The following is a 25,930-nucleotide window of genomic DNA, read 5'->3' on the forward strand; positions in this document are numbered from 1 at the left end:
CTGAACCCCAATAGCACTGAAGCATGTGTTGACTGCATACGGCACTTCTGAGCAGCAACTGGCAGTGTTGGAGCCCAGGGTCAATGCTAGAAACAGAGTGTAGGCTGAGGCCTATTTGGAGCAAGTTTAATATCTTCTGTTGCAGTGTGAGTGTGGACGGAGCAGGAGAAATTGCCGGATACACAGCAGGGGATCAGCTGACGTTACTGAACCCCAATAATACGGCAGCAAGTGTTGACTGTGCAAACGGCACTTCTGAGCAGCAACTGGCAGTGTTGGAGCCCAGGGTCAATGCTAGAAACAGAGTGTAGCCAGAGGCCTAATTGGAGCAACTTTAATATCGGTTGTAGTGTGAGTGTGGATGGAGCAGGAGAAATTGCCGGATACACAGCAGGGGATCAGCTGACGTTACTGAACCCCAATAACATGGCAGCAAGTGTTGACTGTGCAGACGGCACTTCTGAGCAGCAACTGGCGGTGTTGGAACCCAGGGATTACAGTTCAGGTGGTAGAAACATGAACACAACAGGCGACCTGGATACTGTTGCCAACCAATTATTTAATCTGGAAGAGGAGTGGCAAATTCCTGCGAGATCCAGGCCTTGTTCATTTTCAGAAAAGTAAGCCGGTCAACGTTATCGGAGGATAGTTGCATGCAACGGTCTGTTAGTACACCACCTGCGGCACTAAAGGCGTGTTCTGATAATACACCCGCAGCAGGGCAAGCCAGCACCTCCAATGCATACTGGCTAAGCTCTGCCATGTATCCAGCTTAGAGACCCAAAACTTGAAGGGGGAAGAGCCGTGTGGGAGAACACTGAGAGGGCAAGACATGTAGTCTGTCACCATCTGACGGAAATGTTGCCTCCTGCTGACTGGAGCCGTCTGTGATGGTGTAGACATTTGTGGCGGGGACACAAAACTTTGCCACATTTGGGCCATACTGGTCTTGCCTTGTGCTGAGGTGCTGCTTCTGCTCCCTCTTTGTGCAGAGCTTCCTCCACTGCCTCGATGCACTGAGCAGATTTGTAAAGCACTAGCAGCACTGCTGTGGGTTGAAATTGAGAACATTATGGAATGCACAAGTGTGTCTTGGTACTCCCGCACTTTACACTCCCGGTTCAACAGTGTTATGAGGCTTTGTAAGTTGTCCCGGTAGCGAGGATCTAGGAGGGTGTACACCCAATAATCAGCCGTGTTGGGAATGTGGGCAATGCGGCGGTTGTTTCTCAGGCTCAGCAGCATGAAATCAACCATGTGCTGCAGACTGCCAACTGGCCAAGATACGCTGTCCCCTGCTTGAGGTGTCATCTCTGATTGCTCTGCATCACCCCACCCTCACTCTACATACTGACTACTAGAGCATTATGTAACTCCCTCCTCTGGACAGATGTCTTCCTCCTCCATTGACTCCTCCTCTCCTCCTCACAAAGTGTCCCCTGCCTAAGCCTTTGTGAGGAACCACGTTGCGCAGACTGTCCAGAAGCAGATGGCATTTGTGACTCCTCATCCTCCACCTCTTCCACAACCTCCTCCCTCAATGCTTGCAGTGTTTTTTCAAGCAGGCAGATAAGGGGGATAGTCATGCTGACTAGTGCATCATCTGCACTCGCCATCCGCGTGGAATCATTGAAGGCACGCAAAACGTGGCAGATGTCCTTCATAAATGCCCACTCAGTGGTGGTGAAATGTGAACGTCGCACAGTGCAACTTGTTTGCGCCTGATGCAGCTGGTACTCCATTACTGCTGGCTGCTGCTCACACAACCTCTCCAACATATGTAACGTTGAATTCCTCCTGGTGGGTAGGTCACATATGATGCGATGTTCCGGAAGGCGGAATCTTGCCATGCTGGAACGCCGCAAGTGAGCGCACTCTAGGCAGACCTTGTGCAGCTGTGCATCAAGATCTGGATAGTCCCTCAAAAAACACGACCAAGTTGAGCACATGTGCAAGACATGGGATGTGAGTGAGGTTGCCTAGGCCTGGAGCTGTCACCAGATTTCAGCCATTGTCACACACTACCATGCCTGGCTGGAGATTCGCTGGCACAAACCACACAACACTCTCCTGCTTGATGGCATTCCAGAGCTCCTGCGCTGTGTGGCTTCGATTCCCCAAAGAAATTAATTTCAATACGGCCTGTTGATGTTTGGCCACGGCTGTGCTCATATCGGTCGTTACAGATAAGTGTTCACGGGTCCATGTGGAGGTAGACCTTGACGGCTCCTGCAGCGCTGATTCATGGGAACTGGAGTATGAGGAGGAGTCAATGCATACAGACTGGATTCCTGCAACACTTGGAGTTGGCAGAACACGTACAGCGCCACTCTCAAGATCTGTACCCGGTTCTACAACATTTACCCAATGGGCAGTGAGGGAAAGGAATCGTCCCTGTCCATGGTTACTGGTCCACGCATCGGTGGTCAGGTGGACCTTGCTACTGACAGCGTTCAGTAGCGCAAGTTTAATTTTTCCCTCCACATGCTTTTGCAGGGCAAGGACAGCTTGCCTGCTGAAATAAAAGCGGCTGGGCATGTTGTATTGTGGGACTGCCAATGCCATCAAGTTATGGAAGGTGTCAGTCTCCACCAGCCTGAATCAGAGCATTTCAAGGGACAGTAGTTTTGCAATGCCAGCATTCAGAGCCTGTGCTCGGTGGGGGTTTGCCGAGTATGGCAGCCTTTTTTCCCATGCCTGTGCTACCGATGGCTGTAGACTGGGCTAGGAGTGTGAGGATGACTGGGAACGTGGTGCTGTGGGTGGAATTACACTGTGTCTCTGTACAGTGCCAGAGGTACTTCCATGGCGATCCTGTGAGGAAACCGAACCAGCTGTGTGTGAGCTGAAGGAAGAGGCTACAACACGAGCTGAAGAGGTGGTAGGTGGTGCTGTAGGTTGGCCTAGGTCTTCAGTGTGTTTTTGTAACTCCACCACGTACTTGGTCCGCACATGTTTCCACATATTTCTGGCATTGAGGTTGCTGACACTTTTCCCTCTTTTCACTTTCTGATTACACAGCTTGCATTTGACAAAGCAAATGTCATCTGCAACAGGGTCAAAAAAGGACCAGGCACTGCAAGTCTTGGGAGTGCCCGTTTTGGGTTTTGGAAGAGGCATGCTCCTAATGGGTGCCGAAGTGGAGGCTACAGGCAACCCAGTCTGCCCCCTCCCTCTCCCTCCTTTTTGGGCCGTTCGGGGAATCTCTTCCTCAGAGCTGCTCCCACCACCTTCCTGTACCTCACGCCATCAAGGACCTCATCATCTACACTACCCTCTTCCAACAACTGCTTCTCCTGGGTAGTCTCGGCAGCACAGTACACACCAGAAAGTTGCACCTGAGTCTCATCATCAGATTCATACTGAGGTGTGCTGACCGTAGGCACTGGCCCACCCGCCTCTTCAGATTCAGAGAGATAAAGCAGTTGTGCATCACTGCACACTGCCTCTTCTTCAATTTCTCGAATGCTGCTTGGCTCGCCCCCTCTTTCCAAGCCAAGAGATTCAGAGAACAGAAGTAGAGATGGCTCCTGTCCAGGCTCTCTGACTGCCTGGGCAATTTGGCAGGTGGTGAAGAGACATATGGGTGCTCTTCAGTGCCCTGGACCTGAGAGGATGTGGCACTAATTGAAGTTGATGCGTTAGCTGCCATCCATCCGACAATGGCTTCAATTTGTTCATCCCGCAGCAGTGGGGTACGGCGAGCTCCTACAAAGCGGTGCATAAAGGACTGCTCCCTGGTAAAACTGGGGGATGTTGAGTCACTGGTGCCTGCAGCAGGCACAGAATCCTCACGTCCTCTCCCTGCAGAAACTCCATGCCCACGACCACGTTCCTTACTCCCTGCCTTCTTCATCTTGGTAGACTGATAAAGATAGGCAGAAAAGTACTAAGGGTTTAGTGTGCTTATTCCTGAACAGCTGCTAACAGGTATAAGAAACACTAATTTTATAAAGTGTGGACTAGACTTTAATATGAGCTAATGTGGCATACACAACTGTAAAGTGGAGTGTTTTGTGAACTTTATTTAGGTTTTTTTTTACAAAAAAATAATGGATGTGCCCAAAGATGTCAAACCGATAGTATCACAAACGTTTTGTAGCTATTACAATGCAGGAAGGTAACCTACAATGCAATAGATGAGGCTCCAAAAAATAGGCTCATACTAATCTGGCTGGGGCTGCAGGGCACAAGGCTGCAGAAAGGCTCCTCTATCTACTACTGTATAGTGTTTGCACGCAGTCTAGCTGGATACGGATGGAAATACACTAATAGGATAAATCAGGAAAAATGGGCAGCAGCACTAATGAAAAAAAGGACAATGTAACAGTATGAGGCAGTGACGCACGCTGAGCGGACTACAACCAGATGTGGCTGCAGAACAGACTACAGCATGAGCTGCACTCACACACAGAAACCTCGCAGACCACCGTGAACAGAGCTGCAAGGCTGCAGAAAAGCTCCTCTATCTACTCCTATATAGTGTTTGCATGCAATTTAGTTGGATACAGTTGGAAACACACTAATAGGAGAAATCAGGAAAAATGTGCAGCAGCACAAATGCAAAAAAGGACAATGTAAGAGTATGAGGCAATGACGCACGCTAAGTGGACTACAACCAGATGTGGCTGCAGAACACACTGCAGCGTCAGCTGCACTCACACACAAAGAGACCTTGCAGACAGCCGTGAACAGTGCTGCAAGGCAAAAAAAAGCTTCTCACACAGCGGTTGCTACAGTAGCCTGGGTAAAAGCACAATGAAGCAAATCGCTGTCTCAAACTGTCCCTCAGTCAGAACAGCAGCGTCCTGTCCCTAACTGAATTCACAGCAGAGTGAACCCAAAATGGCGGTGGCAGCTTTTATAGTGCATCATGACATCATTTCAGCAGCCAATCACAGCCATGCCAGTAGTTACATGCATAACAGGATGTGCACACACTTCTTAGGATTCCTCATTGGCTGAATTAAATCAAACTGGCTCATAGCATCATGGGAACTTCCGATTCCGGTATTCGATATTGCAAAAGTATCGGAACTCAGTATCGGAACTCCAATACTGCAAATATCGGCCGATACCCGATATTTGCAGTATCCGAATGCTCAACACTACTGCCCATCAACCAACGTCAAGGTGGTCTCAAAAAAATTTAGGAAATATTTGCTCATCTCTACTCTGGTGTCATGGATCAGGGGTGATCTTAGGCCAGCATATGGCTATCATATGTGCAGGGGGCTTATCTTAGTTATCCCACCATTGCTACAATGTGATGAAAACACAAACAAGGCTATTGACCTATCAATTTACCGCAGGGGCTTATTTTAGTTATCCCACTGCTGCTACAGTATATCACGAACTGCAGGGATTTATGTATATCCCGCTTTCCAGTTCCGCTTCGGAACTTGCAACTCTCCGGTGCCCCCCTTTCCCTCAGGTCAGTCAGGGAACTACACCTAGGATAATTAGTCGCCAGATGAGCCGCTTCACTGTTGACTGGCTAGCAGGCACTCTGCAGCGAGGGAATTATAAATGCTCAGGCCGCAGCCAGACAATAGCTTATAAAACCCCGTTCCGTCGCTGCCAGCTGAACCCACCTACCCAGAACACACTTCGCTGCCACCAGCTCAGATTTCTCACACCGAGGGGTTCGAGCCAACCCAAATTAGTAGCATAATTAACTTCAGGCTCGTGAAAAATTAGCATAGAACATGGAGAAGACGACACTAGTAAATTTTATATTTTACTCCGAAAAGGTAGGCAGTGTTTATAAAAGGTATATAAAGATGTTACAATATTAGACAATTTAAAATAAACAGGGATTAAAGAATATGAAACTCACATTCTGGTTATATCATTTCAGCTAACCATGCTGGTGGGCGGAGCCAGATGTCCCAGTTCATCAGGGAGTCTTTCTGTAGTGAAGTCCCAGGCAAGAATGAAGGCCTGGCTGAGTGCAGTGACTTATACTTGCAGGTTTGTGACATCACTAAAGGGCTGGTTTACCTGCACCCTCCCCTAGCTGCCAGGGTGCACATTTTGGTAAGAAACTTTTAACACTGAGAGAACCCAGCAAAGTCACAGCCCACACATCATTCATCTTATATTAAAATTAGCTATTCAAAGAGTCTAGACTCGGGCTAGCTGTTCAACACAGTTCAGGAGAAATCCATTTCTCAGGTTCTTTTGGAGCTAACGTTAATCGACAGGAGTTGCAGTGAAGCTCTATTAACGGATGATCTGAATATGTTTCTGGCATATCTCTATCATACACGGCCGGCGCGTTATGGCTTATTCAATGTCTCCCCCCTTTTCAGCAACCACATGGGTTTGGAGACAAAAGAGACTTGCATGGCTAATTAACATTCCTAGCTTGGAGGAAGAGGAGGAGGGGGGTCAGAGCCTTTCACACTGGAGGTTAAAGTTACAGGCTGTGTGTGAAGAAGCTAGGGAGAGCAGAAGGTTCTAGAAAGGCATGTAAAATAATAATAATTAATAAAAACCCATTCATCGTTTTTCCATTATCGTCACATCTGGACCTCGCCATCCACTTCCTCAGCTCCCACTCACATCAGGGACACCCAAGTCACGCGGCTCTGCTGACTAGTCAGGCCTTAGGTTGGCTTTCACTGCTGGCCAAGCCCTCTCTGACCTCCTGAAAGGAAACGGTCTCTGTTCACTTTAGCCCCTGTGCTACTCTCAGCTATTAACTGTAACTCTCCCTACTGTCGGGCAGAAAGCAACACTGTCACCAATAACACATGTCACAATACACATTACAACAATACGCGTGTCCTCAAGGTAAAACGTGAGCAGTATGTCCATCTCCTTACACTCCTCTGTCACCGTGATTTTAATTAGTTTTGATCTACAGGTCACTTTATGTTTTATCTTTCCTTGGAAAAGTCCTTTTTTGTTTTTCTTTTTCTGATGGCAGAATGTGGAAGTCTGAAATACCATAAACTAGAACATTATGGCTAAAAGTGGAGAAAACATTTCTATTACAGGAATTTGAATTTTTTTCTGGGAAAAAAATGTGATGTGTAGTGCAAACCGTTCCATCTGTACAGCTTTGGAGCTCCAAATGGAGGTAGTCTTCTAGGTCCCTCTGTGCAAATAGCATCTGTCAAGGTATTAGATAGTGCGTAGCCAAAACCCTGATAGACACCAGATAGACAGGGCTCCACAACCTCCTAGTGTCATGCCCCCCATTCACAATAGATTGCTGTTGGCTAAACGATGGTTAGGCTGAACATTCGGCTGGCAGCTAGCTCTCCCGAGAACTCCATACACAGGAACGCTTGCCCAGCAAAGCTCTATATAGAAGATCTCCGGCAGCAGATTATCTTAATGAGGATAAAAGGATTGTCAGTCCAGATCTTCACCTCCTACAACATCATCTTTTGGGGGGAGTTGGGAGGCCCCAAGTACATTACTCAGTGGGTTCAGCAGACATTAGTCTAATGTGTATAGGGCATTTAGCCTCAGCTTCCGCTCAATTGGAAGAACTCGGAAGGGCAGAATTTTGTATCAGGGATATGAGCAGTCATGGCAGGCTACAACAGATCTGAGCATCACTGCTGGTGTATCACTGAGAGCAGCTATATAAGTAGTGGGGAGGATGGCGGTGTTGAGGCAATCAAGCGGTGTCTTCAGATATGGCCGTTATTCCTAGCCGCTAGAGAGGAGAAAATCTGAAGACATTCTCATTCAACAGATTTGCTTGAATTAAGTCAGGATCTTTTATTATTTGATCGAAATCAAATTTGTCCCAATTGTAGGTTAAAAAAAAGAGGTTTATAATGCCCGGGGGTTTCCCTACCTCACAGTACAAAATACTGCTTATGAATACAGTACAAAATACTGCTTATGAATAAAATGTCATGGTCACTTCTCCCCTCACTTGTATCTGCCTCTCACTCCCAAAGCTCCAGCTCAGGTCTTCTCTTCACACTTCGCTAGCACTTCTAGTGCCATCTAGGCCTCGACTTACATCATGATATCACAATGTCATGACAAAGATCTGATCAGTGACATAAGTGCGAGAAAACAGTGAAATTAAGAACAGAGCTGGAACTAAGGAAGCAAGTGGTGGACCGGAGTGGAGCTGGGTGACAGGAACAGGTGATGAGTAGTGATGAGCGAGTATACTAGTTGCTCGGGTTTTCCTGAGCACGCTCAGGTGGTTTTTGCTCGGAGATTTAGTTTTTATCACCGCAGCTGAATGATTTACAGCTACTAGCCAGTCTGAGTACATGTGGGGGTTGCCTGGTTGCTAGGGAATCCCCACGTGTATTCAATCTGGCTAGTAGCCTTAAATCATTTAGCTGCGGCAATGAAAACTAAATCTCCGAGCAGTCACAAATACTCGGAGACCACCCAAGCGTGCTGGAAAAAACCCGAGCAACAAGTACACTCGCTCATCACTAGTGATGAGCAATGGGTTTCTGAGCCTTTAGTGTCCTTCAAGATTTCAGGAGCAACGAGGACACTGGGAACACTTTTTGTTATTTAGAACTACATTGTGGAATCCAGGACTCCGATGAGATGGGAATATATTAGACATCTCTTCTGGTATCAGATCTGTGATTTACCAATTGGTGGAGATAAATAAATATGCCAAAACTCAGATTGGCTCAAATTTGGCCTGGAAATTAGATTTGTTCTGAATTGTCCTCAATTGCTGTTAGAAAAAAAAACATTTATTAAGCTCCAAGATGTCTTGACCCCAAATCATTATATACAGATGAGCCAAGAGGGGGCTAAAAAGTCATACTCACCTACCCTGTCACCTGTCTTGGCTGCAGCAGATAACGGCCGGTCCTCCACTGGCTTCATGCACCCAATCCACTTCAGGGCTGGTCTCCTCTTTACTCTGTGCTTCTGGCATTGCCGTCATGTCGTGGGGCGATACACGTTACAACGTCATATCATCATAACATGTGTTGAGGCCAAACTGGGACCAGAAGTGCTAGAGAAGTAAGTAGGAGTCTGGCTCTAGAGCGGAGCAGATGCCTCTGAAGCCAGCAGGGAGCAGGGACAGGTTAGATGAATATGATATTTTAGTGTTTATTAACCACTTCCAGGCTTATATGAGTCCTGGTAAATAGTTTTACGCTAATCAAACTCCCAAAATTCATGTTGACTGGAATCCACAAGACTTGGGAAATTTTAAACTAATCTGATATATTTAGAATTGACTCGTTCCTATTTATCAGTTATTGTAAGTAAAAGCTGCTCTTCTGCGTCTTCGGTTCTTGTAAGGAGTGGGGGTGATGGTGGAAGGCTTGATGGAGTTAATTTACTGGTTGAATTCTCCGATTAGACGATACAGTTATTATTGTGTATGTCCGGTGCAAATAAAATTGAGACAATGATAAATTATATGCAGAACTCCAAGTCTCCTCCATGATACACTCATACCATATTATCACTATATTTTGTAGATCAGCTATGGGGCGACTAGTTCTGTTTTGAGTGACCGAAATCGCTACCCATCTTTTTATAGAACAATTGAAAGTTTCTGGAACAGTTACATGGTTCTGTCAAAGTTGATCAGGCTCTTCCGATGGACGTGGGTTGGGATTGTATTAACAGATGACGAGAGCGGTAATGAGGAGATTCAGGTCTTAACCCAATATCTGACCATGAATGGAGTCTGTGTGGCTTACACCATAAAAGTAAAATTTGCGAACCTAATTGTTCTAGATTATATTGAAAGAAAAGATATGGAGGAGATCAGAAATTCATTAGCCCAGGTTATAATTGTGTGTGGGACATATTCTCCATATCTTGCAGAACGGTTCCAGGCAATAAAAGATGTTCTCCATGATAAGACTCTGGTCTTCGGTCCTTCATTTGCCGTGTTAGGATTTATTATGGAGCATCATGCAGAAATATTTAATGGGAGTTTGGCTCTTGAACCTTTTGCGCTGCCTCTTCCAGATATGAGAAGCTTCTACCAACGTTTCCAGACCATAAGTCATCCACAAGACATGCTACTGGCTCACATCTGGTTGCTAAATCTGCACTGTTTAACAAGACATTCTAAGTTTAATACTTACCATCAATTAATGTACGAGAAATCTCTCCACAACTGTACGGGGACAGCTCGGGTCACAGATTTTTATAGCTTTCATAGCAGAGGACTCTCTGATCGAGTGTATAAAGCTGTGTGGTTACTGGCTCAGGCTCTGAACGCATCTACGGCCAGATGGTCTACTGATAAGACGCCTCTTCTCCAAAGATACACACAGGTATTTAAAGAACTTTGAATGTTTTGTTTTTGGTCTGTTTTTGTATATTTTGTTAGCAGAATAGCTCAGTCCACAATTCATCAGTTATATATGGAAGTGGGAAAAAACATTAAATCTCCACCCATGATGACTGAAAAAAACTTTTTAAGGGAAGCCCGTCAGTAATACTACCTGTGTGTGTGGTAAGCCGGTACCTGATCTACTGCTGCTGAATGAGACAGTTGTGGTGTGGCAGTAGATTTGTTCCAATGTGTCACAATTAGTTTGGGTGCTGTGAGTCAGAAGATGCAATACATTCCATTGTGCTTTGCTGCCATCTACTGGCCACTGTGTATATGAAAGCTAAGTGATTACTCTCCTCACAAGCTGCCATAGAAACGGCTGGCAGGAGCCTCCCAGCTCAGAACTTTCACACTTCCTGAGGCAACTCCCAGCTCAGGACTCTCACACTTCCGGAGGTGACTTCAAGTTATGGGTGGTTCAATTTGCCTGATGAAGCATACACTACTGCTCCCAGCATATTTTCCGTGCCAGTCCACGCTGAGGGGACATCTTTCTCCACATAGTCTCTCCTCCACAAAAGAGTGAAGTCTCATCCAGTCAGGAGAGATAACGCTGCACATGTGCTGGTTATCCTGTTTGCTTCTAGGCAGGACCAGATCCAAGTGGCTGCCATGCTACCGACTTTGTTTAACCTACCCCTTGCGATAGGGAACGGTAGGCTCAAAACCGTGAGTACTTCCACACTTTAGTGTATTTCCACAGAGAGCCAAGCTGTGAAGGTCCCTCCATCAGTGTAATATTTCTTGGACTGCGCATAGCACTTTCTCTAATAGCAAATTAAGAGAACTCTGCTCCAGCCGCCCTGGGAGGCCATAACCTCGCTTGTCTCATGAGGAGAGAATCATTACTTTCATATGCACAATGAACTGTGAACTTTGCCTTTAATTAACCCCCTTCATGACCAGAGGTATTTTTGGTTTTGCGTTTTCGTTTTTTGCTCCCCTTCTTCCCAGAGCCATAAGATTTTTTATTTTTTTATGTCAATATGGCCATGTGAGGGCTTGTTTTTTGCAAGACAAATTGTACTTTTGAATTGGTTTTAACATATTGTGTCCTGGAAAATGGGAAAGAAATTCAAAGTGCGGTGAAATTGCAAAAAAAAAAGAGCAATCCCACAATTGTTTTTTGTTTTGCTTTATTACTATGTTCACTTAATGCTAAATCTGAGCTGCCATTATGATTCTCCAGGTCATTACGAGTTCATAGACACCAAACATGTCTACGTTCTTTTTTATTTAAGTGGTGAAAAACAAAAATGCAAAGTTTGTTTTTAAAAACAAATACGCCATTTTCCGAGCTCTGTAGCGTCTCCATTTTTCGTGATCTCGGGTCGGGTGAGGGCTTATTTTTTGTGAGCCAAGCTGACGTTTTTAATTTTACCATTTTGGTGCAGATACGTTCTTTTGATTGCCCGTTATTCCATTTTAATGCAATTTTGCGGCGGCCAAACAAACGTAATTCTGGAGTTTTAACTTTTGTTCTCGCTACGCCGTTTAGCGTTAGGTTAATCCTTTTTATTCTCATTGATAGATCGGGCGATTCTGAAAACGGTGTTACCAAATATGTGTATGTTTGACTTTTTTTATTGTTTTATTTTCAGTGGGGAGAAAGGGGGGTGATTTGAACTTTTATATTCTTTTTATTTTTTTTTATATTTTTAAAAGCACTTTGTTTTACTTTTAGCATGCTTCATTAGTGTCCATGGGAGACTAGAAGCTGCCATAACCTGATCGGCTCTGCTACATGCAGGTGAAGATCAGATCGCCTGTATGTAGCAGAATCCCTCACTTGCTATGAGTGCCGACCACCGGTTGGTGCTCATAGCAATCCAGCAGTGACAACCATAGAGGTTTCCAGGAGACTTCGGGTTGTCATGCCAACCCATTGGTGACCCGCGATCACATGACGGGGGTCACCGATGGGAAAATTTCCAGCACGATTGCCGGAAATGCATGTTAAATGCTGCTATCAGCGTTTGACAGCTGCATTTAATGGGTTAACAGCCATGGGAGAATCGCGAATCCTCCCATGGGTGTTAGCACCAAATGTCAGCTGTTCAAAACAGCTGACATGTGCCAGAAAAGGTGCGGGCTCACCACTGGAGCCTGCACCAAACAGGAGGAGGTGTCCAATGATGTTGGACGTCATTGGTCATTAAGGGGTTAAGAGAGACACTAAACCGCATTATTTCTTTCAGTAAAATTGTTATGTTTACAAGTCCACCTTCGTGTCTGGCTGCTTGAGATTGCACAAATACATGGGTGCTCCAAAACCTGCCCCCTTACACCACCGCTACAGGAGTGCCCCCGGGGGGTCCTATAGTATCCACAAGTGCCACCTCCCTATAGTGACAATTGTTGTGGACACGAGGGAAGTGTTGAGGGATCCAACGACCCACTTCAGCTACCATGACATCATTATCTGCTACACGGACCCAGCTGGTCCTTCTACAACATCTGGAACCTCCCCAGTGGCCCACCACATGTGCAAGCAGAGCTAGTGCAGGATGGGGCAGGATAAAGCATTATGAAGGATGCCTATAACAATTAAATACTCTACGCTACAAAATATGATTTTTATCGATATGTAAATTAGGTCCACAAGTGCGCTGGTGGGAGTATCAGTGCACTTGCAGTCTATAGATCTTCTTCATTTCTCAGTGCCGGCACCATCCATGTTTCTTAACTGACGCTAGAGAGCAAAGGCTCCACCTGCACAGTTAATAAAGAAGGAAGCCATAGATAGAAGATTACTTTCAACAATGGGAACAACATATAGTGGAGAATTTCTAGCATCCATCATAGATAAGGAAAATGTGCCAATAATCTGTGTTTCTGGTATCCCATATAATAGATCCAAGTACAGACAGAAAGTATTTGCAGGTTTTTTATTCAGTCAACTCGTTTTGAAGTGCTACAGACTTCTTCATCAAGGACAAGAAAACCATCTTGTAAAGACGGAAGTTCTCCAGGACCTTCATCAGTAATCTGGAGAAATATGGATGACTACTACCAGGAGATCACTAGCTAAAAGTCCAAACAAAAAACTTCTATTGCTTAGATATGTGGCTCAGCAGATCAGGAGGAGCTCTGCCTCCATATGTAGAGGATGAGATCTGCACGTTCTTCAGAAGGAAAGTAAATGCTGAAGAAACTTCTGATTCATATTAATAATTTGTCATTGAGGAATGCTCAAAGGGTTTTGTCATGTCCGTATCGTCAGGATGGCACCACTTCTCGCTGCCGGCTTCCTGGAGATAGACAGTTCAGGCGACATGGATGAGCTGTAGGCCTGAACTGTGGGGTCTCAGATGTTACAAAGCATGGGAGAAGTGCAGGGTCTCTGAGGATGGCCGATCCAGCAATCTCACCACCTGAGGAGCACAGGTTGTGTAGCGAGGAGCTTGCCAGCACGTGCTCCTTGTGATGAATGAGCCCTTCAGAATTAAAAAACCACCATTCCTAAGAAAGAACTTTTAATTTGCGGTAAATTTAAATTTTTTCAAGCACTTTGCAATATTACCCATTTAATAAGATAACACGTCCCCACTAAGACAGTCTGTCGAGGTTTCTCGAGGATTGGATTGTTGGATTGTGAAACTTGAATCGAGCTTAGAAAAGAGTGCCCTAGATAATAACCCCATGACTAACTTTATAACAGTGATTTCCCAGCCATGGCTTTGCTGTTCTCCTGTGTTTTATGGGTTTTTATCTTCGATGTCTTCCAGCTCCATCAATATCTGGGAAATCAAAGAGATTTTTACGGAAATCCTTACTTTGATAGAAATGGAGATTTCATTGACCGATATTCTGCTGTCAACTGGATTGGTTTCAAGAACGGGACTCAGATATTTCGATATATTGGTCACACAGAAGCTGAGCCCGATTCATTTATTATCGATGTGAAGAGGGTGCTATGGAAGACCAGCAGCAATCAGGTGAGGACATGGGTGTCATGACGTAAAGCTCTTCATCCTGATCAGGAATCTGGTGGGATTTCATAAAAATATAACGAGATTTCGATGATCACATGTTTCCACCTGCCAGAGTTGAATGCCCAACACCTCTGTCCTTTTGGAGCACACCTGTCCTCATCCAGACTCCTCTGTAGACAGTGCAAGGGGTTGCAGATTGTTCTGCAGCTGAGGGAAAAGCAATTGTTTGTAAATCATCTGATATGGCGAGTGTGAAAGCGTTTGTGAGGGATTTGTGTCTAAGTGGGATTTGGCTTTAGTGTGTGACTTGTGATTCAGTGACTTTGGACTCAGGGAGTCATTTGGTCTGAATCATTGTTTGTTTTTACTTGTTTCTATACTTATTATTATTTCTGTCTTGTGCAGTCCCCATTAGTAATATGTGCTCCATTGTTGACAATGCCATCCAGGGTACATCTTGTCGCATGTATGGAATCTTTGACCGGCTGTGTGAGGGTGCATACTGCTGAGCGAGATGTTTTCTATGTTGGAAGCCCAAGTGCTGGATCAAAAACACTGAGATCCATAGACAATCCGGAAAGGAGTTTGCTGCTCAATGCGCAGGCGCTCGCTGGGGTAGATGTGAGGGAGGATCGTAGTATGGAGCTTCAGGGCAGTGAGGAAGCTAGCTGGGTGACAGAAGAGTGCCAGGGAGGCTGGTCCTGATCTGGCAGATGAGGGGGATTCAAGACAGGATTATGATCGCTGCAGCAAGAAACGTCCTCTGAAAGCTGGAAGAGCGTCCGAGGGGCTGATTCACATGTCTTACAGTTATGAAAAAATATGCAGATTCTTCCCCTATTAGTTTTGAAGATGAAAATGTGTGTCCCATAAATATTGAATCTATACAAACCCCAATATTCATAGCTTTCCACCGATGCCCGAGTGTCTAGTTGCAGATGTCCAGTTTCCTCTGAAGTTACCTCTAAAGGTGTGAGATTTCTCTTCCCTTCCTCTTAAATCTATAAAATCTCAGTCTTTCTGGCTTCTTCTTACAATAGGTATCCTGTTTTAATTACCTATATACTACAGGGAGTCTCTGACATCAAAAAGAACTGAACTGGTTAGTTCTTTGTATGTTAATTAGCTCTTCTTACTACACCATATGTTCAATGTGATTCTACTTCCAAAAGCGTTTTAGATGGAAATCTCTTTCTCCTTCTGGAGAATCTGCGTGTGAGGGGTGAATGTCCCCTCCCTGGAGATGCCTTATGCAGTTTAAGTATAATTATGAGCTAAATGGTAAAACAATGGATACACCTGTCACTGAAAAAACTTGGGTGTATAGGGGGACGGAAAACTCAACTTTAGTGGCCCGACAGCTTCAGCTTATGCACATAAAATAATGTGATGCATTAAAAGAGGCAGAGATGCTGATGACGAGAACTCAGTAGCTTTCCTTGTATACAAGTCACCTGTGTGGCCCCACTTAGAATACTGTGTACAATTTTCTGGTGTATAAGAAGGACATAACTGAACTACAGCGGGTGCAACCAAGGTTATTAAGGCAATGTGTGGACTTCAATTCCAAGAGAGGTTATTAAACTTATGGTTATTCAGTTTGGAAAAATGTACACTTAGGGGAAATCTTTCAATAGTACAAATATGTAAGAGGGTGGTGCTGTTATGGACAGTAAGGAACACACTGTCACGTTAAGAGGCTGCACCCCCTTGTCTGGCGTGATGGAATGTTCTGCTTCTCCCCTGCAATAATCGTTGTAATGAGCTAATCTATGCAGAGTGCAGGTGTGGAGATGGAGCAGCGTGTGTGAGCTGAGGCTGCTGCAGAGAGGACTTTTTGTGCTGATAGCTGAAAGAGAGAAGAACTGTGTCCTGTTATAGCTTCAAGGGAGCCATGAAGATACAGAGAAAGGGCTTTACAGTTTCCAGGAGCATCCCTAGGATCCAGAAGCAAGGAGAAGACCACGTTTCACAGAGTTGACAGAAAGCCGTGCGCACCACCGTATTAGACTGCTGGGGGCCCCCTGGGGCTGGACCTGATTCTCCAACATCACCGTGAGTTTATTCCTGTTTGGTGCACCTGTTAGGGCCTAGTGTAGGCTTCAATAGTCAGTACAAGGGAGCCGTGTGGCCTGCTTAGTAAAGGCCAGGGAGGGTATACGTAGAGTAGCATCATCACTTGTTTGTTGTTTACATTTGCTTGTTAGACATATTTTGAGTCTGTAATAGTTGGAGCACCGTGCTATTTTACGGTAAAGATAAAGTTTATTACTCTTGTAAATTGTCTGTTGCCATTGTAAACCCCTGTTTGCATCTTCCTCATTCCCTTCATTCCTTGCCTCCCAATAAATCTACCCTTTGTTGTTTGCACCTCATCTTGTGTACAGTAGTCTTCCTGCACCGTGGTGGTCCCCCGGCAATCGCTTCAAGTGGCGCTGCGAGCAGGGTACTGTCACCAAGATGGAGGCAGCAGACAGCAATGGCGGGAATGCAAATGTTAATGGAGATGCTGTGGGCATTGGTTGAACCCCTGCAAGGACACTCCCTATGGGCACCATATATAGTGTGCTACCAAAGTTTGACGGCAAGAATATGCCACTGTCCGACTGGGTGGACTGTCCAGGCTGCAAAGCACCCTGAAGATTTATAACATCAGCCCAGACCTTGAAGTGGACATTTCGTTAACTGCCCTAGAGGGAGAAGCCCGTAGAAACGTCTGCCTACAACCCGCAGTACCCTGAAGGAGCTAGTGAAGTTCCTGAAAGAGATCTATGGTGAGACTGCTAGCGCCGGACACCTTTGCACCAAATTTTTCTCTAGGCTGCAGCGGGAAGAAGAAGGAACTTCTCAGTATGAAACAGCACTGCAAGAAGTGTTAGCAGAGATGCAGAGAAAGGAGGCAGATGGATTTGGCGGCATGGGCTCTAAAGACCGGATACTCCGGGAGCAATTCATTCTGGGACAGCACAGCACATCCTTGAAGCGATGGCCGGGGGACCACCACGGTGCAGGAAGTCTACTGTACACAAGATGAAGAGCAAGCAACAAAGGGTAGATTTATTGGAAGGCAAGGAAGGAAGGGAATGAGGAAGATGCAAACAGGGGTTTACAATAGCAACAGACAATTTACAAGAGTAATAAACTTTATCTTTTCAGTAAAACAGCATGGTGCTCCAACTATTACAGACTCAAAATATGTCTAACAAGCAAATGTAAACAATAAACAGGTGATGATGCTACTCTACGTATAACCTCCCTGGCATTTACTAAGCAGGCTACACAGCTCCCGTGTACTGACTATTGAAGCCTACACTAGGCCCTAACAGGTGCACCAAACAGGAACAGACACACGGTGATGTTGGAGAATCAGGTCCAGTCCCAGGGGGCCCCCAGCAGTCCAATACAGTGGTGCGCACGGCTTTCTGTCAGCCCTGTGAAACGTGGTCTTCTCCTTGATTCTGGATCCTAGTGATGCTCCTGGAAACTGTAAATCCCTTTCTCTGTATCTTCGTGGCTCTCTTGCAGCTATATCAGGACACAGTTCTTCTCTCTTTGAGCTATCAGCACAAAAAGTCCTCTCTGCAGAAGCCTCAGCTCACACACGCTGCTCCAGCTCCACACCTGCACTCTGCACAGACTAGCTCATTACGATTATTGCAGGAGAGAAGCAGAACATTCCATCACGCCAGACAAGGAGGTGCAGCCTCTTAAAGTGACAGCGTGTTCCTTACTGTCCATAACAGCACCACCCTCTTACAAATATATGAGGGAACTGTACAGAGATCTTTCTAATGATCTATTTACAACTGACCTGTGACGGGGACAAGGAGCTTTTATGTCTGGAGGAAAGAAGGAGTAATGATGATCACAGAGGCAAATTCTTTACTGTTAGAGCAGTGAGACTATGGAACTGATGTTGTAATGGTTAATTCACTAGTAAAATTCAACTATAATTTGTACCTTATACAGTGGGGAAAAAAGTATTTAGTCTGCCCCCAATTATGCAAGTTCTCCCACTTATAAAGATGAGAGAGGCCTGTAATTGACATCATAGTTTGACCACAACTAGGAGAGTCACAATGAGAAACCAAATCCAGAAAATCACTTGTCTGATATGGTAAGATTTATTTTGCAAATTATGGTGGAAAATAAGTATTTGGTCATTACCAAAAGTTCATCTCAATATTTTGTTATATATCCTTTGTTGGCAATGACCAAGGTCAAACGTTTTCTGTAAGTCTTCACAAGGTTGGCACACACTGTTGGTGGTATGTTGGCCCATTCCTCCATGCAGATCTCCTCTAGAGCAGTGATGTTTGAGCCTGTCGCTGAGCAACACAGACTTTCAACTCCCTCCAAAGGTTTTCTATGGGGTTGAGATCTGGAGACTGGCTAGGCCACTCCTGGACCTTCAGATGCTTCTTGCGAAGCCACTCCTTCGTTGCCCTGGCGATGTGCTTGGGATCATTATCATGCTGAAAGACCCACCCACGTTTCATCTTCAATGCCCTTGCTGATGGAAGGGGGTTTGCACTCAAAATCTCACAATACATGGCACCATTCATTCTTTCATGTACACGGATCAGTCTTCCTGGTCCCTTTGCAGAGAAACAGCCCCAGAGCATGATATTCTGTGCCCCAACATGTCCGGTTATCCACCACATTTGGATCCTTCAAATGTAACCTGAAAACCCATCTCTTCAAAAAAGCTTACAACCTGTAATGACCGTGCAGCGCCCCAGGGTCCTGGTCGTTGCAGGAATGTCATTCTTCCACCAGGGGGAGTGATGTTACGTCTAAAGGCGATAAAGGAGATCACTTTACCAGGTATCACAAAACACACAACACACTTCACACTCCAGTCCACCAGGGGGAGCTAAGCTCCTATTAGGGCACTCCTCACAATTAGATAAAACTGGTGGCTTGGATAGGAAGTTAGGCAGAAGCTGACTGGGCTTCACCCAGGCAGCACCTGTCAGGCAGACAGGGAGAAGGAGGAACATCTAAGAGCTGCAGACAGAAAGGTCCCTGACGGGGGAGGGATCCTGTCAGAGGCCTAGATAGAAGGCCACGGAGCTGCGCCTGCCCCACGTGCGGCAGCATCCTAAGAAAGGACACAAAAGGAATTGCGTTGCTGAGAGTGAGAAACTAAGTCATAGCAAAAGGAGAGGAATCCAGAAGGAGTTCTGCCCTGCAACAGGCTGCCTCCTTCTGAGGCGCAGAAGCCGGTAGCCGGAACACCGAGGGAGTCATCGTCTCCAAGCCTGGCTCCAGAGACCGGCAGGACAGCTAGTTCCATATTAGTTGCCCGACCCATACCCAGTAGGCACGGTGGCAACTGTGGAGGCCGGGGCGTGCTAGAGTCCCTGTAAAAAGCCTCAGGCCACCAGTCATATGGGTTGTTCCTATCCATCAGGGGGACAGAGAGAAAGACATAACATCTAGAACATCTACAACAGTTGTGAGGACCTTATGAGAAGCTCAGCAGTAAGGTACTACAACATCCAGGCGCTAGAGGAAGGCTACTGATTTCCACCTTGATAAGTGAACTCTGCATTTGCCTTCACACCGGCCGGACTCTGCCTGCCCTGTGATCTGATGCTCTGGACTGTGGATGCTGAAGCCTTCAGTAAAGGTAAAGAGACTGCAATCTTGTGTCCTCATTCTTCGCTGCGCATCACACCATCCACCATCTACACACTGGGAAGCCCTGGGGACATACTTCACCTGTGGGGAGGTATACCATCTAGCTGTCATAACATCACCCCAGCGGACCCCTAAGCAGCATCGGTCACCCTGACCGAAAACCACAGGTGGCGTCACGAACATATCCCTTTAAAGACCTTTCCATTCTTTTATCAATGGACCTCCCGAGGGCCACGGACCGGGTCAGCCACCGTGACATCCCCCTTTGAGAACCAAAGGGCCCGGTGCTGAGTTCCCCTAGCCCTTAGGGGTGATCCAACCACACGGCCACCTCAACACCATCGGAGCTACTGCAACCCCCGACCTACTGTCTCCTTAATATAAGCTCACAAGGGCAGGGTCTTCTTCCCTCTATTAGTCTGTCATTGTTAGTTTTGTTTACTGTAAGTCATATTTGTATTTTGGTGTAGCCCCGTACAGCACCATGGAATTAATGGTGCTATATAAATAAATAATAGTAATAATAATGTTCCCACCCCCATGCTTCACAGTAGGTATGGTGTTCTTTGGATGCAACTCAGCATTCTGTCTCCTCCAAACATGATGAGTTTTGTTTCTACCAAACAGTTCTACTTTGGTTTCATCAGACCATATGACATTCTCACAATACTCTTCTGGAAAATCCAAATGCTCTCTAGCACACTGTAGATGGGCCCGGACATGTACTGGCTTAAGCAGTGGGACACGTCTGGCACTGCAGGATCTGAGTCCATGGTGGCGTAGTGTGTTACTTATGGTAGGCCTTGTTACATTGGTCCCAGCTCTGTGCAGGTCATTCACTAGGTTCCCCCGTGTGGTTTTGGGATTTTTGCGCACAGTTCTTGTGATAATTTTGACCCCACAGGGTGAGATCATGCGTGGAGCCCCAGATCAAGGGAGATTATCAGTGGTCTTGTATGTCTTCCATTTTCTTATTATTGCTCCCACAGTTGATTTCATCACACCAAACTGCTTGCCTATTGCAGATTCAGTCTTCCCAGCCTGGTGCAGGGCTACAATTTTGTTTCTGGTGTCCTTCGACAGCTCTTTGGTCTTCACCATAGTGGAGTTTGGAGTGTGACTGAGGTTGTGGACAAGTGTCTTTTATACTGATAACAAGTTAAAACAGGCACCATTACAACAGGTAATGAGTGGAGGACAGAGGAGCCTCTTAAAGAAGAAGTTACAGGTATGTGAGAGACAGAAATCTTCCATGTTTTAGGTGACCAAATACTTATTTTCTACCATAATTTGCAAAATAAATCTTGCCAAATCAGACAAAGTGATTTTCTGGATTTCTATTCTCATTTTGACTCTCAAAGTTATGGTCTACCTACGATGTCAATTACAGGCCTCTCTCATCTTTTTAAGTGGGTCAATTTGCACAATTGGTGGCTGACTAAATCCTTTTTTCCTCACTGTAACTCTCATTTTGGTCCACCATCAATAAAGGGCTCTTTTTTTCCTGATGGCTTATTGTGCATCTCAAGTCTTCCAGATAATGTAGAAAACAGCTTCATTCTTCACGTTAACTCAAAAGCAATTGAATATAAAAACATGTTTAATGTCTTCAGGTCCCCGAGTCTCTATGTTCAGATCACTGTTTACCAGGAACCCGGAAAGTCTCCAATTCCAGGATCTATTCCTGCTGCTATGATTGTGTCCAGTGCTCCCCAGGAGAAATCTCCAACACAACAGGTATGAAAACACTAGAAATGATTATTGTGGAGTAAGGATTCACTGACAACACATCAGATCCCGAATATTCATTATTGTTTGTGTTTCGTATTCTTCTGATTTCCAGACAGTGAAACCTGCTTGAAATGTTCAGACCTTGATTGGCCCAATGAGAAGAAGGATCGTTGTGTTCCGAAGCTGCAGGAATTTCTCTCTTATACAGATGACACAATCGTCCTGGTTATTTCCTTGGTTTCTACTACATTTTCTTTCTTTACATTCACAATTATTATAATTTTTATTTTGTATCAAGACTCGGCCATCGTGAAGGCCAATAACCGGAGCCTGAGCTTCCTTCTCCTGGTCTGCATCATGCTGAGCTTCCTCTGTGTCTTCTTGTTCCTTGGACGTCCAGTGGATCTCACATGCGTGCTACGTCAGGTCTCATTTGGAATCCTCTTCTCAGTGGCTGTTTCTTCCGTCTTGGCCAAAACTATCATGGTTTGCATTGCATTCAAAGCCACCAAGCCTGGTAGTTCCTGGAAACTCTGGATTGGGAGGAAGTGGTCCAATTCTCTGGTGATATTCTGCTCTTCCATCCAAGTGATGATCTGTATGGGTTGGTTGATTCTAGCACCTCCATTCTCAGAGCTGGACACACTCTCTTATCAGGGAAAGATCACTGTGCAGTGTAATGAAGGTTCTGTTATTGGCTTCTACTCCGTCCTTGGGTATATGGGGGTATTAGCTGCTGTTAGTTTTCTCATCGCTTTTTTAGCTCGGACATTACCGGACAGTTTTAATGAGGCGAAGTACATCACCTTCAGCATGCTGGTGTTCTGCAGCGTCTGGATCGCCATGATCCCAGCTTATCTGAGCACCAAAGGGAAATACATGGTGGCTGTAGAGATCTTCGCCATACTGACCTCCAGTGCTGGGCTTTTAGGTTGTATTTTCTTCCCAAAATGTTACATTATCCTATGGAGACCAGAGCTTAACTCAAGAACACATTTACTGGGGAAAAGCAGTAAAGTTCACTTTTAATGCCTTATCTCATGATTTATGATTATTTTATAGGACTGGATGATATTAGGACACACTGATCTGTGACTCGCAGGGTCAATTATGCTTCTAGATTCAAGACTTTGCTATGATCTCATTAAACAGGATTGTTCTAAACTTCCGATATTTTCCTTCCTTGAACATGAGTGGTCAATCTTCATCCATCAGAGCTTAGTAATATGTTGTATATTGACTGATTCTCGAGGTTCTCACCACATGTGACTGCCATGTACCGAGGACAGTCCTCCCCAACCTACTCATATATCTAGTGTGGTTAATGGGGCATCAGTTGTACTGTGTCGGTGCCTAGACTTCCTCCTGCTGGGCTTTATTCCTACAGCTGAACTTATAGAAAACATCAGATGGAAGCCATGTAGTGTGAACCTCCAGGTGAATGTGGATCAGAACACCGGTGATCTCCAGAGAGAAGCTCCGTGCATTTATTCCCTGCGACATATTCGATAGGAGACCTCTGATATCTGACCACCAGATAATAGCAGGGGCAATCATTCTACGTTGGGAGCTGCTATGTTATTTACTATCATCAGGTTTATATTCAAAAATGGAAGAAATCTGGAACACAAATAAGCACGAGCTATTGTACTTGATTCTGAATAGATCAGATTACTTTACAATTTCGCAAAATTCACGGATTTGTGGCAATTCCAAACAAATTATTGACTGATGAGGTTAAATAAAAAATCGCTCTGTCCTGCCCTTGCTCCTCGACCATCGTCTGCAGGATCCTAGGCCCCCGTTCCACCTCCTCTTTACTGTCTGTGCCTTATAACACTACCAGCCTTTGAACCAACAAAATGAGAAATGCCGCAGATGACTGTTCTGGGTTTTTTTTCAACTGCCACAGAATCCTTGGCCATTTGCCATGTTATCCGTGATTTCCGAGCATACTAAAATCATCTCTCTGAGAAACCAGAAATTCACTCTAGATCAGCACTCATTAAAGTGATGAGCTCTGCCATCTTCAAAAAACATAAATCCCTGCTCCCCACATGTGCTACTAGAATGATAGGAGAGCGGGCACTTCTGCATATTTCCATAACTTCAGGAAGCACTTACAATCTAGAAATGTCAGTGGCTGGATGAAAGATGCAAGAGTCTGTCTGGATCCCAGAAACTCACTCAGCTTTTAGGCACACACACTGATTACAAGCAAACAGGTCACAGGTGAGGATGTTACCTCTAGTAGCCATTCACACCCATTTGTGCCAACTTCTGTGCATGTTATCAGGCCAAAATCACCAGGGGATGTGAACTTCTGATCAGGGTCATTTGGATGTTTTGGGTTGTCATTATGATCTAAAGAGAGAAAACACAGAAGTCTGACAATAAATGGCTTCACCCAACTACCATGAGTGGAGAAAAGGTTTTGGTGTTATCAGTCATATTCTCTGAATAAAGGCCAAGAAAGCAAAAATTCTGCCGGGGTTTGTAGACTCACAGCTGTAAGTATTTGGGTGAGAGTGAGGCATTTTAAAACAGACCAATTCGGTCAAGTGGTTTGGATACCATTAAAGAAGGTTGACGGTTTGGTGTGCCCTTTTCGGATGGTCATGTCGTATTTGTCTATCTGGCGTTCAGGAAGAAATTTCCTTTTGCATCATGATGGGTCACCATTGACACATTTTCAGATTCATGCTATCTTAAACTATCTTAAACTATTGGGGTTGTGAAGGAACAAATTATGAAAGATTCTCCATTTTGTGCTTTGACTCCATTTTGTTGTTGGTTAAAGATAAATTCTGTTATTTACTTAGGTAGAAGGTTACAGCTGCTATGAAATAACTGTCCTGTTTCTCACGAAGATAATATTTTGTTACTCAGCTAGTCTATGGTTCATAATTGCTATAAAGACCTTGAGTATTCTAACTCAAGTGAGCCAGATAAGAGACTCGTGGGGGTATCGCTATACAAGACTGAGGCATCTGTTAATATGTTTTTCTATGCCAAAAAGACATGACCATATCTGTAGTTCCCATTTTTCCTGTATCCTCATGGGTTAAGTTTTTCCTGTATTCTTATAGGTTAAGAACTGTGAGCGTGTTCTTATGCTGATTGGTTGAAGTATAATTTCTATGACTATGAAAAGTCAGACAATAAAACGGGGGCACAGAGATCTGCTCGATCCCCCACACAGAGGCACGAGTCTCCGTCTGGTCATTTTCAGTTGCCGGCAACGCCCTGTAAATTAATCTGGAAATCACTAAGTCAACCGTGAAGGATCACTTTAGATCCTCCCTCAACAGCTTGGCGCCCGAAAACGTGGGGCCCCAACCAGGAACGCCTCTGCCCCCTGGAGGACAACCAGACAAAGGACCCTCGGAGCGGACACAGGCACTGGAAAATTGGGACTGATCATCCCCCACAACAACCACGGTAAGTTGGTAGTTATACTGTCCAGACTGACCGTTTGGTGTGGTTTTCCTGTGTTTGTTGCTGCAAAGAGGATCTGAGGTTTGTCCCCGATGGTGGGGTGATTTTTGGGTGGAATCATATAGAGGTGTAGTTCCGTTGGGAGCCCTGTGCTCGAACCGTACCTCATAAGGGACGGACACCCCGGATTGACCAGTGATGTAATTCTCTTTATAGTCAAAATATCCTGAATTCCTGATCATTGTTAGAATCAGGCGCGGTGAGGTGATCGAAGATTGGGTAGGATACGTAACTCAGGAATATATAGAAGTATACAGTATATATATATATCCAGAGGTATTCGGAGGGAATGTCTAAGACGCCCTCCTCCTTTCACTGAGTACCGCGTTTTTGGGTTGTCCCAGTGGGGGACAGGTAAACCTTGTGGAATAGACAATATACGGCCGCTCTGGTACTATGCACGACAAAGTAAGGATATTTAGCTCTAAAGGAGAATCAGGTTTCCATGGAAGTAAGAGAAGACTTTGAATTTGTGTGTTGAATCTGATATTGTTAGCCCAAAGATGGAGAAAATATTCTCAATCATTGGTTTTTCTAAGGTGGTCTGGTTTTTTATATGAATTATGTAATGAAGGTTTTGTAGAAATTAATTAAGTCTGAGAACTGCTGAATTCCGTCTCTGTGTGAAATTTGGGATGGGAGGGGTCAAACATCTGCGCTATTGCTTTCTTTTGTGTTGAGGAATGCTGTGATGTTCTTATCAGTTCTGTGTTTCTGGTATGGAGGGGGCGAGTCGCTGCGTCCTCTCGGAATTTTCTATCCTTGTGTAATACGTACTGGAAGATCTGTGCTTTATTTAAAGCAA

General features: G+C 45.1%; 1 protein-coding gene across 1 annotated transcript in view; it reads left to right on the forward strand.

Annotated features, from left to right (window-relative positions):
• The window catches only part of LOC138637969 (vomeronasal type-2 receptor 26-like), a 55,119-nt gene extending 32,353 nt beyond the window's left edge, over positions 1 to 22,766 (forward strand). The window contains exons 5-8 of the mRNA XM_069726890.1: positions 9,444 to 10,072; positions 17,071 to 17,149; positions 21,510 to 21,633; positions 21,740 to 22,766. Coding sequence (XP_069582991.1) covers positions 9,444 to 10,072; positions 17,071 to 17,149; positions 21,510 to 21,633; positions 21,740 to 22,656 — 1,749 coding nt within the window. The 3' untranslated portion in view covers positions 22,657 to 22,766. The remainder of the gene's footprint in view (positions 1 to 9,443; positions 10,073 to 17,070; positions 17,150 to 21,509; positions 21,634 to 21,739) is intronic.
• The last annotated feature ends 3,164 nt before the right edge of the window (positions 22,767 to 25,930 follow it).

This window comes from Ranitomeya imitator, chromosome 5, assembly GCF_032444005.1.
Source record: "Ranitomeya imitator isolate aRanImi1 chromosome 5, aRanImi1.pri, whole genome shotgun sequence".
Taxonomy (NCBI): domain Eukaryota; kingdom Metazoa; phylum Chordata; class Amphibia; order Anura; family Dendrobatidae; genus Ranitomeya; species Ranitomeya imitator.